Genomic DNA, 12,291 nt, shown 5'->3' on the forward strand with positions numbered 1-12,291 from the left:
TGTCTATACCTACAATGTCAGGACACTCTTGATTAGCAGAATGACAGACTTAAGACTATTTTTGAAAGACTGTACTTTTGAGGGCCTGGCACAATGGTGTAGTGGTTAAGGTCCTCGCCTTGCACGCCCTGGATCCCATTTGGGCGCCGGTTCTAATCCCGGCGGCCCCGCTTCCCATCCGGCTTCCTGCCTGTGGCCTGGGAAAGCAGTCGAGGACGTCCCAAAGCTTTGGGACCCTGCACCAGCTTAGGAAGAGGCTCATGGCTTCAGATTGGCTCAGCTCCAGCCATTGCAGCCAATTGGGGAGTGAATCATCTGACAGAAGATCTTCTCTGTCTCTCCTCTCTGCATATCTGCCTTTCCAATAAAAATAAAATAAATCTTTTAAAAATTATACTTTTGTAATAACATTGGGGAAAAACTTGTGTGGGGGAGGAGAATTGGGGAGGAGAGAGGATAAATCCTGGAACCTACAGAACTACGTCATAAAATAAATGTATAAATGTTTTGTTTTATTTTGTTTTGTTTTGCTTTTGCTTTTAAGGCTCTAGAATGGAGCCTCTGAGAGCAGTACTGAGAACATGCCTGGTTAATCCTGCCTGTGGATACACCTTGGCAAAGACTGGGGCCCTCACCACTCAGGGACCTCCTGCCTATCAGGGTCCCTGTGCTGGGAGCTGTGATGAGGGCATTGCTGCATTCTGTGGGAGCAGAGCCTGAACTGCGTTTGTGTGCAGAGAGGATGTGGCTGTGCAGCGCTGTGGATCACTGCTGGCACACAAGTACACAGATGTCTGTGAGGGGGCAGCTGACTCTGCGGTGAGCAAGAAGTTCTCTGTGCTTGGTCTAGATGCATTATACCCATCAGGGACTTCTCCTTTATCAGTGATGTCTTTGCCCACTGAGTAATGAATCAGCTTCAGGCCCTGTCCTGGGTCCTGGCGGTACCAGTACATGTTGTTGTGGTTCTTGTTCTGGGCACATGTCATTGTCAGTCTCTGTCCTGTCTTTAGGATCTGGAACGTGGGTCTCTGAGTGACCCCTGCATGTGCTACACCTGTAGAGGACAAAGATGTTAATATTGTAGCTCCAGTGCAAAGGATTAGCACCAGGACCTTGAGAGCCCCTCCTGGACGCACCTGCAAACAAGAGACAAAAGGCTGCCCAGCACAGGAGGCTGACACTCATGGTGGGAGAGGGCAGGACAGCCTGGCCTTCTCAGCTAAATGTTGGCAAAGGGAGAGCCTAACACAGGATTGTGTCATTCTGAGACCAAACTCTGTCAACCAAGGAAACGCCCCTTTGCACAGAAGGTTCAGAGTAAACATACAGATGAGCAGCTTAGATCAGGAAGTGTTCGTGTGAGTTGACACAGGTCCTGTAAGTTTTCCTTGACATCACTGTGGAACTCTTGGTAGGTCTATGCACATTTGTAGTTAGTTAAATATTTCTGTAGTCTGTAATCTTTTTTTAAACATTTTTATTGGAAAGGCATATATACAGAGAGGAGGAGAGACAGAGAGGACTGTCTTCCATCCCACGATACACTCCACAAGTGGCCACGATGGCTGCAGCTACACTGATCTGAGGCCAGAAGCCATGAGCTTCTTCTGGGTTTCCCATGCAGTTGCAGAGTTCCAAGGCCTTCGGCTGTACTTGACTGCTTTTCCAGCCCATAAGCAGGGAGCTGGATGGGAAGCAGGACCACTGGGGCACAAAAAAGCACCAACAAGGGATCTAGGCAAGTACTGTAGTCGCTACCCCATTTGGGCCCTGTAGTCTGTAACATTAACGAGAATCTTTAGAATATCTTGGTGTCTTTCCATTCTGTATCCAACATTGTGATAAAAAATAAAGATTACACATTGTAATTTTCAAGAGAATGAGAGAGGTGATCCCCAAAATTATGGGTCATGTATAGAACCAGTGTGAGCAGCTCCATAACTTATAACTTGGAAACATTACATTGCCTAGAGCCTCTTTCTCAACAGAACCACATATTTTCCTGCTTTGTCTTTGACCCAATTCATATTAAATATTAGACAACATGTTTCAGAGGAGGTTTATATATCTTGCTTGTTTTTTTTTCTTTTTATTTATGAAGGCAAATTCATTGGGCTTAAATTTGCTGTCAATAGGCAAAACAGCCTGTAAGAACTCAGTACTGATGAAGCACCTCTCAGTACATACTTCTTGGAGAAAACATGTTTCAAAGTGGATGAGGTGCCACAAGAAAACACATACATTCACGCAGTACTAAGTGCATCTTCTGAGATAGACCCATGCTCTGAGCAGATGCACTTGGCCTTGCTGGTCCTAACCTCGTGCGACACGGATAGCACAGGTGTACTTTTGAGAACAATGGGGGCTCTAGTTCTCACAGCTGTGTCAGGTCTGAGGTTTCTCCATACGGGGGAAGGAAGGAGGTTTGTGCACAGAAGGCCAGGGACTCAGCAGGGCTGTGCTAAGCTGCTGGCACAGAGATACACTGCAGAGTCCTTCAGCTCCAAGGCACTCAAGTTCATTTCAGAGCTGTAATTACTGAACTGGTGAGCAGAGAACCGGTCAGGGACATTTCCTTTTTCATTCTGTGATCCCAAGGAATAGTCAAAGAGGAACTGGATGCCCTGTCCCAGAACTTGTTGATACCACAGCACACGGTCATGTCCAGAGAGAGGGGTACATCGCAGTGTCACTTGTTGCCCTCTTGCTTTGATCAAGTGTCTAGGCATTTGTGTGACTCCGGCTGCCTGCACTGCTCCTGTGGGAAAAATAGATAGTAATGAACCAGGAGAGAGCCGTGGATCTAAACCTTAAGGATCTTCCCTTAAGGAAGACCAAGATAATTGATCTGGTGCGCTCATAAAGGGCATACTGTCCTTGTCTTCAGACTCACCTGCTCCAACGAGACAGAGCATAGCCCAGGGGAGGAGCCAAGGACCCATGGCACAGTAGCAAGCAGCAGGCTGTTCTCTGTGCTGGCATTAGTAAGAGCTGAAATCTTGGTTTGTTTTTCCTGATTGGGTGACCATTCTGTGATGTCACTGTACTGATGTCCTCCTCCGTCAGGCCTCCCATAGCCTATGTTCCTAACATGCCAGGTTCACACAGCTCAGCTGGTTAAGGATAGAGGCTTCTCAGATGAGACACTGACCCTGAACCTGCATTGCAATGGGCTCCTAATGGCCCCATTTGCCTCCCCACCTGCTGCTTGCCTTGCAGTGTGGTGAAACTCACAGACCTGCTTGATAGATGGTGATAAAGGACCTGTGATTAATCCAGCCCCTCACCGCCCACAAGACACACATCACTGCCCCATATCAGCCATGCTTGATGCTGCCTTCAAACCAACATTTCTCTATTTCCTTCCCCTGGCAGCATTCCCTGCCTCCTCTGAGAGGGTAGAGATATAAAGTCACCCAGACAGAGTCCTGTTGAAGCCAAAGCAGCATGGGATTCTTAACGTAGTGGGGTTAGGATTCCTCAGAAACGGGGCTGGCATTTTGGTTTATCAGATTAAGCTTCCACCTGCTACTCCAACATATCATAGGGTTACCAGTGCCAGACAAAGATACAATACATGCAGTGCAGCTCTCTACTAACAAATCTGATAAATTAGTGGACGATAAATTAGTGGACGATGTAACACATGTTTTGCCCCAGGCCCATCTGGGGTACTCTTTGAAGCTCCTGGTTCATGACTCTGAGTGGTCCAAGTTTGGGAAGTAACCCTGTGAATGGAACACTTTCCTATCGTCTGTTTACATCTCTCTCTCTTTCTCTCTCTCTTCTCATCCTTTTAAATAAATAAAGCAAACCTTAAACAACAATGGAATCTTCAGAAATGATCAAATATCTTGACAGCGCAGAAATGATCATAAACTTACAGCACACAATAGGCACTTAAGGAATGCTCTGCCCTGGATAGGTCATGTCCTTCCCTTCACACCCATCCTGCCTTCAGAGGCTGCCCCAGTGGATTACATTAACCTGACCCTTTTCTCTCCATCTCCCCAGTGAGCAGCTCAGCTTCTGTAAGACAATGGCAGGAAAGAAAGGTGGAGACAGAAAAACTAACACTCCTTGTTTTCAAAATCCATTTCCCTCACTCTTCTAACTGATTTACATTTCACAGCCAAGGGCACTGCACCTTGCAGCCATCCTTCTCCCAAAGCCCTGTCACACACTGCCCAATGGCTTATATGCCTTTTTCTCTGTTACAGGCCAACACAAATAAGAGCTGCCATGTGTGTTAGCCCTTAGCCCTGACTCACCTTTTAAATAATACCATTATTCTCCTTTTTCAATTTTTCCAGTGCCTTCATAAACTCACAAGGGGAAAAAATGAGCCCTTGGAACTCTATGTTGCTGTTAAGAAATAATGCAAGTTCTGACATCTGCATTGCAGGTAACACAATTACTACTGCTCTGCAATTACTAATGAACACAATTTGTAACACTGGGCAGTTAGCACTGCTGAAATCTCCCATCTGCTGGTTTACTCCCCAGATGGCCACAGTGTCTGGGACCGGGCCAACCAAAGCCAGGAGCATTGTCTTCCACCCTGATCTCTCACATGCGTGACATGGGCCTAGATACGTCGGCTATATTTGTATGAGATGCTGTCATCACAAGTGATGACTTAAACCCCTGTACCACAAAAGCAGATACTATATGATTGGAATATATATAATCCAATAGAGGAATTTGCCATGCAAACTAACTAGGTGAAAAAATTTATAAATCAGCTTAAGTCACTGAGAAGTGATCAGGGCTGTTACCAAAATATGCAAATCTAGACTTAGATAAAGTAAGCTAGAATGACAAATTTGTCCAAAACCTGGTGAAGATCTACTGTTGGATCAAAACTGAGAACAAAAGACTGAAAAACAAGGAGCAAAAATCCTACCCATGGAACGCCGTAAACTGTCTAAGTTGAAATTAGTCATCACCATCATTTTTTCTCTTCATACTTCAGGTTCAACTTGCAACAGATTGTATAATCGGTTAATTGATTTTATTTAAATAAGGAGCCTGCTCCCCTCTTTACATGTTGGGTCCTAAGTGAGCCAACGCCCCCTTTTTTTTTTTTTTTTTACAGATGTGAAGGCGTGCACAATGTACAAGCATGACCAGGTAATTTCTATTTGGTTATTATTTCTAGAAAGTGAAGTGAGATGCAGACTTCAAGTTGGAAACTACTATTCATCTGCTTTACAAAATGATTAGACTATTCCAAACTGAGCAACGTAACAGCTGATGACATTGCTTGCGTAGTGACGGACTGCAGCTCACCCTGACCTTCTAGCTGCGCAAGGTCACTTCAGACTGGGATGCTGTTGCTGGGACATCCTGAGAAAGCCCCAGAAGGGGCAGTCATTTTTTTTTTCTAAGTGGAGTCAGGGCCTTCAGGAGGAAGAGCCCACACTTCAAGCTCATGGCTGTTCCTTTGTGCAGAGAAGGGCTGATTCTGTAGTGCTATGGATTCATTGCAAACACAGAGGTGAAGGGAGGTCTGGTTGGTGCTGGCCCATTCTGGGGCAAGGGAAAAAAAAATCTTTTTTTTTTTTTTCTGGAGACACTGTGCCCTTGTGTAGCATCCCATTTGAAAACAGCTCCCATGTTTTCTGAATAATGAATCAGTCTTAGGTCCTGAACTGTGGCTTAACAGTACCAGAACCCTGAACAATAAATCATGAGCTGAGATTTGTTTTTCAGTGCAGTGTCTTTTTCCCTGTGTGAATAAGAAAAGGTATCTTAACATCTGGGAGATTCTAAGTGGAGTTGCATGCCAAACGTGATTCCTAGGAAGTAGTGTCTCCAGGGAGGAAAGGAAAAGTCCACATTCAGGATTAGCAAATCCATGGACAGGATTTCTCAGCAGAGAGCAGAGCTCACCTGTTCCCAGGAAACTAAGGCTCACACAGAAGAGGAGGTTGGGACTTAGGGAGGCCATGGCATGGAGGGAGCTCTCCTATCCTAGTCCCATGGTCTCAAGAATAAAAGCCCTGTAACACACAGGCAGGTGGGGCTGTGGGTCACTCCTCCATCCCTGCATTTCCTTCCATCCCATGGTCCCTCACTCTGAACTCAGCAGGATCAGTCATTCTGGACATTGTAGCACACATCAGGCCTTCCTGGAAGATGAGGTGTAGCGGCAGCAGCACATTCACACCAGAGAACACCACACATCACCACGATTTCCCAGGTTCTGTGGAAGTCATCACTCTTCTATCTGCACCTGCCCTCACATCAAGGCTGCCCTATCAAAACCAGTCAACTGTGAATCTCCTTAAAGCCTAGAGGTTGCACCATACCAACCACCTCTTACCTAGCTGTGGGTAATTTAGCTATAAATGAAAAAGCCAACATCTGCCGAATTTTGGAACCAAACCCAAGTTTTTCTTAACCCTTTATTTGTCACTGCTCTCCAAGACTTTTTAGAATACCTTATTCTCACTGGCAACACAGCACCCCCTAGTGACCAACACATGAAATGTGTGCCCTGTTTTTCCTTTATTTCCCCCTCCTGAGGATGGTTACCTATGGAATTGCGTATATAATAGGATTATCCTTTAGATGGCTGCAAATCTGTGAATGGCTTAACTTTTCTCTCATATTTTGCATGCATTTATTGCACTGCATTCCATGGAACCTAGAGCAATCAGGGAACCATGATTGTACCAAAAGTGTAATTCAGGATGGTAACAATCTGTCAAAGGATGGCAGGGCTCCAAATGTACTTCTTCATTTTGAAGTATGAAGATCAACTACCACCCTCCACTGAAGCTCGCTCAGAGCTGCCAGGAGACAGACGGATGAGGTTTGTGAGCAGGACGGAGCTGGCAGTGCCACACTGTGGCTAAGCTGCTGGCACAGAGGTACACAGCTGAGTCCCCAGGCTCTGCAGGCTGGATGTTCAGGGTGGATGAAGATCCCTGGGGCCTCTTAGCAGAGAAGCGCTCCCCAGGCATGCCTGACTCGTCGGCAGCACCTTTACCTTGGAAATAAATCATCAACTGCAGACCTTGTCCTGGGGTCTGTCGGTACCAATAGAGAACATTATGACCAGACTCTGGGTCACACTTGAGAGTGACATTCTGACCCCTCGCTGTGACCCTGTGCCTGGGGTCCTGGGAGACTCCAGCGTCCGTGTGGTCTGTGGAGACAGAATTTGGAAACAGATGAGCAAAAAGGTCTTACTTGTCATCCACACACACTCATGTGTGTGTAATATAATACATGTATATGCATATGCCCAACCACACACAAATGTACATGTGCACACATACTGCACACCATGAAACTTCATGTCTGAGGACTCACCTGCCCCCAGGAGACAGAGGACCACGCAGCAGAGCAGCCTGCTGCCCATGGCAGGAAGAGCTGAGATGGGAGGCTCCACCAGGTCAGGGTCCTTGTGGGCAGGAACAGAGGAGGAGGAGGTAGAGGGGCGTCCTTGCTCCCACACAGTGGTTTGCAGGTGACATCATTTCCTCTGTCACTTCCCAGTAGTACCTCAGGAACACGAGACTCATTTGATGTGATAGTTGAGGTCTGAGTTAAATCTTTGCTCCACTTTTTTTTTCTTGTAGTTTCATGTTTTGGCTCAGCAGGTTTTACTCCAATACTGTTCATATACAATTATCACAAATTGCCTCTCTGGGTATCTGCTCTCTGGGGACCATCACTGCTGCATCATTTGAGTTGTGGCACATTACTATGGAGCATCAAGGGTGAAATCGCTCTCTCATTCCAGGAATAGGATTTCTTGTAAACACTCCTACTCCATTTGGAATCATCCTTATTTACCAAGCACACATGCGCTAATTGATTAGCCAATTATTTCCAGATCATATTTTTTCTGGGACCATTATCTGGCTTTTAATGTTTAATTTTGACAGGTCATCTCAAATGCACACTCAAATTATCGAGACACATAACACACTTGGTTTACCTTCTAGTACAATAGAAACCTTTGTCTTTATCTTTCTTGCAGTGAGCTTTTCTTTCCTATTGCGCATGTATTTGCTGTACTGCATTCCAGGTAACTTACTCACATCTGTGTTTGACAAGAACAAATCTTGCTTTAATCACATGTAATCTATTATTTAATTGACCTGTTTTGACCTCAGTGAGAATATTTTGTATATAATCTCCTTTTGCCTCTTGTCATGCTTCAATTTCCTTTTTAGAAATTAAATTTGAACTTTTATACTATGGCATGCTTTTTTTACATACTGGCCATGTCAAGTATTTCATTCATCTTTGTAGCCTCAGTTTTCGCTAGTTTTATTTTACTACTCTTCATGGTGCAAGAACTTCATCGTTGAAGCTTCTAAGTGGCTTGCATTAAGTGTGAAGAGTTACAAGAGTTTGCTTATTTAGCAGGTGTCTACAGCCTCTCACGCAAACACATGAGCTTAAAAACTGCCTCCTGCACCCTGGATTGCCAATTAAGTCTAAAGTATTGGGTCCCGATATTGTAAAGTGCTCTGAGGGCTGTCTCAGTGTTAACTCTAGAATGGAGTTCTGATTATTTATTCCTTTTCAATCATATCATCACCATGAATTAGGCCTCATGATGTTATGTAGTAAAGACATTCAAATATATAGGTATTTCCTTTTTTCTCTTTTTCCCCCCCAGTCCCACACATAAAATAATTGCCTTAGTATCTTGGATCCATGACAATTTATTTTATTTATTTAAACATTTATTTTATGTATTTGCAAGACAGAGTTGCACAGAGTATGTGAGAGAAGCAGAGAGTAAGAAAAATCTTCCATCTGCTGTTCACTGCCCAAAGGCTGCGATAGATGAGACTGGGCAGGCCAGAAAACTGAAAAACAAACAAACAAACAAACAAACAGCTTAAGGAACATCTCCTACAGGAGCTCAGGGCCCTAAGCACTTGAGCTGCCCTCCCTGTCTTATCAGGCACATTAAGGAGATAAGTTGGAAATGCAATAGCTGAATTTGACTTGGCATTATAAGGGATGTCAGCAAAGCAATCAATGGCTTATCTCACTCTCCTACCTTGCTGGACACAGGATAACTTATAAAGAAGGGATGAGGCAGTTTTGAAGGAGAAACCTGGAACAATAAGTGATTGCTTAATTAATTCATGAATACAACTAAATCTTCGTCATGCCTTAACTGAAAAGAACCAACGATCAAGAGCCAAAACAATAGCCAACACCAAGTTGGCTTTTTAAAGATGCAATTGCTTATTGTCAAACGTTATCCCATTGTGCTGCCAAGCACTGGAACTATTTTTATCCATTGGTCTGCTTTTGTTTGATAACATGTTCTATCCAAACCTTTCCCACACACACTTTCCAGGCTGTTACTCGTTATTAGCACAAATTCGATGTTTTAGCTTTCACATGGAAATGAGAAAATGTCTTTCTGTGTGTCAGGTCACATAACTTAATCTTGTCCAGTTCTACCCATGTTGATGAAAATGACAGAATTTCACTGTTATGATGACTGAAAAGTATCCACTATGTGTGTACCACATTTACTTACCCACTCCTTTACGGACACTTAAGTTGCTAAATGTAGGTAAGGCTGTTGCTTCTCCACGTTCCTTTGGTCCTGTCAGTATTCACTCCTTTCTCCGCAAAACAGATTCAAACCTTGTAGGAAATTGTTGTTAGTAAAGGCAACAGCCATACCCATATCCCAGAGTTAACTACTGAACCAGGGGCTGGCGTTATGCTTCCATCAGCTAAGCTACCACTTGCAATGAGGACTACTAATGTCAGAATGTCAGTTACAGATTGAGCTGCCTCTACTGCAATCCACTTTCCTGACTAGTGTGTCTGGGAAAGCAACAAAAGAGGTCCTACCATCCACGTGGGAGAAATGGGTACACTTCCAGCCTCTGGTTTCAGCTAGGACCATCCCTGCTTGTTGTGGACCACTGAGGAGCAGCCAGGAGATATGTTTCTCCATCTGTCTCTATCTATGTTTCTACTTCCCTTTGCCTGTCACTGTCAACTTAAATATTTTTTCAAAAAATATGAGCAGTAATCATCAGAAATATTCCAATTGTACTAAATATCTGGCTGGACAGTACACTACAAGAGAAATCTTGACATTGGCAGTGAGGAAGAGGAGTGTATCCCAAGGATGATTTTGCTGAGGTCAAAGGGCTGGGGATTTTCCACATGTGGGGCAGAAGAAACACTTTTGACCTTTTTTGTAACAGCAAGGAGTGAAGTTCAGAAAAGGGAGCAATGGGGTAGAACAGCCACACAGACCAGGTGAGCAACAGGAGTCCCCACATGAGGGTTGGTCCTGGGTGGGAATCCCAAAGAGAGAGGGATTCTCCCTGGTGTTCGTGGAGACACAGAGTTCTGGATGTACTGCAATCACAGATCTTGATTCACTTTAGTGTGTACAGACTCAGGCCAGTGGGAGGAAAGGAAAGCTGCTGAGGCAGAATTGCCTCCACTCCATTCTGAGAACCCAGAGCAAGACCAGTGTGCTAGAATGGAGACCTCTGAGTTGAGGGATGAACACACAACTTGGCAATCCTGCCTGTGGATACATCACAGCACAGACTGGAGCTCCCACCACTCAGGAGACCTCCTGCCTGTCAGGGTCCCTGTGCTGGAAGCTGTGATAAGGATGCTTTGAGGTCTGTGGAAGCAGAGCCTGAAATGTGTTTGTGTGCAGAGAGGATGTGGCTGTGCAGCGCTGTGGATCACTGCTGGCACACAAGTACACAGAGGTCTGTGAGGGGGCAGCTGACTCTGCAGTGAGCAGGAAGTTCTCTTTGCTTGGTCGAGACACATTATACCCATCAGGGACTTCTCCTTTATCAGTGATGTCTTTGCCCACTGAGTAATGAATCAGCTTCAGGCCCTGCCCTGGGTCCTGGCGGTACCAGTACATGTTGTCGTAGTTCAGATCCTGGTAACACGTCATTGTCAGTCTCTGTCCTGTCTTTAGGATCTGGAACGTGGGTCTCTGAGTGACCCCTGCATGTGCTGCACCTGTAGAGGAGGAAGATGTTAATATTGTAGCACCAGTGCAAAGGATTAGCACCAGGACCTTGAGAGCCCCTCCTGGACGCACCTGCAAACAGGAGACAAAAGGCCCCCCAGCCCAGGAGGCTGACACTCATGGCAGGAGAGCGCAGGACAGCTGGGCCTTCTGATCTAAATATTGGCAAAGGGAGAACAGAACATGTGACTGAGTCATTCTGAGACTGCCCTCTCATTGCCTGGGACCCTGAGGCTTTTGTCAGCAGAGGACACACCCCTTTCCCAAGATGGTACAAAAGCAACATGTACAAGTGTGTGAAAGTGAAGAGTCCAGAACAGGACGAATTTATTTGAATTGACTCAAGTTTTAATAATTCTGTGTATATTGTTTTGCAACAATTTGAAGTACATGCATTTGTTTCTATGATGAAATGTTTCCTTATTATTCCACTGTGTTTGTTTGCCTAGATATTTCTCTATTCTAGAATGTTTTCTTTATTAATGACTTAATTTATTTTTATTTGAATGACAGGCTTATATAGATCAGGAGTGATAGATGTAAAAAACATCCTCCGTTTGCTGGTTCCTTCCCCAAATGGCTGCAATGGCCAGAGCTGAGTTGTTTCAAAGCCAGCCCAGGAACTTGTAAGTCTCCATATGAGTGCTGAGGCCCAAGGCATGGGCCATTTTCTTCTGCTTTCCCAGCTCATACACAAAAAACTTGATCAGAAGTGGACTATCAGGGACATGAACCTGCACCCATGGGTGTTACCAGTGCGGCAGATAAAACATTAGCCGGCCCCACTTTCACCACTTGCGCCAGCTCCTGTAGTCTAGAATTTTAAGCAAAATCTTTACCAACTAATGGTGTCTTTTCACTCTGCTCCTATATTTCTCATTCAAATACCCTTTTCTAATTTATATCATTATTCACAACCCTATATATGTTCTTTGCCTAAACAGTTCTCTCTGGTATCTGGTCTCCAAAAGCTTGGCAGCACATTCTTCCAGCTATAAGGGATTATTTCACATTCTTCCAGCTGTAAGGGATCATTTACTCTGTTTACTTAAAGTGTCTGACAGCTGGACCACCTTCCCCATGTAGTTAGGGCTCCTCACTCCCAGTCAGTGTGTTTGCTGACCAGGTGTGGTACTTCAACAGGGGAATCGCCTTCCAGTGGGGACAGGAGCTTTTGGCAGTTGGCGGCTGTTCAGTCTGCAGCTTGCTATCAATGCAAAGGTGCACAGATATTATAACAATGAGGGGAGATGTGACAGGCTGCAGAAAAAAGCAGG

The 12,291-nt window shown here is 44.9% G+C and overlaps 2 gene segments (V, D, J or C); both read right to left on the reverse strand.

Annotated features, from left to right (window-relative positions):
• Nucleotides 1–12,291, reverse strand: part of LOC121170947 — a 171,482-nt gene that overhangs the window by 132,736 nt on the left and 26,455 nt on the right.
• On the reverse strand, nt 6,783–7,417 carry LOC121170956. The segment is given in 2 exon segments: nt 6,783–7,159; nt 7,327–7,417. Coding segments are annotated over 2 exon segments (414 nt in total).

This window comes from Ochotona curzoniae, unplaced genomic scaffold (assembly GCF_017591425.1).
Source record: "Ochotona curzoniae isolate NIBS_2020 unplaced genomic scaffold, NIBS_Ocur_1.0 scaffold_2476, whole genome shotgun sequence".
Lineage (NCBI taxonomy): Eukaryota > Metazoa > Chordata > Mammalia > Lagomorpha > Ochotonidae > Ochotona > Ochotona curzoniae.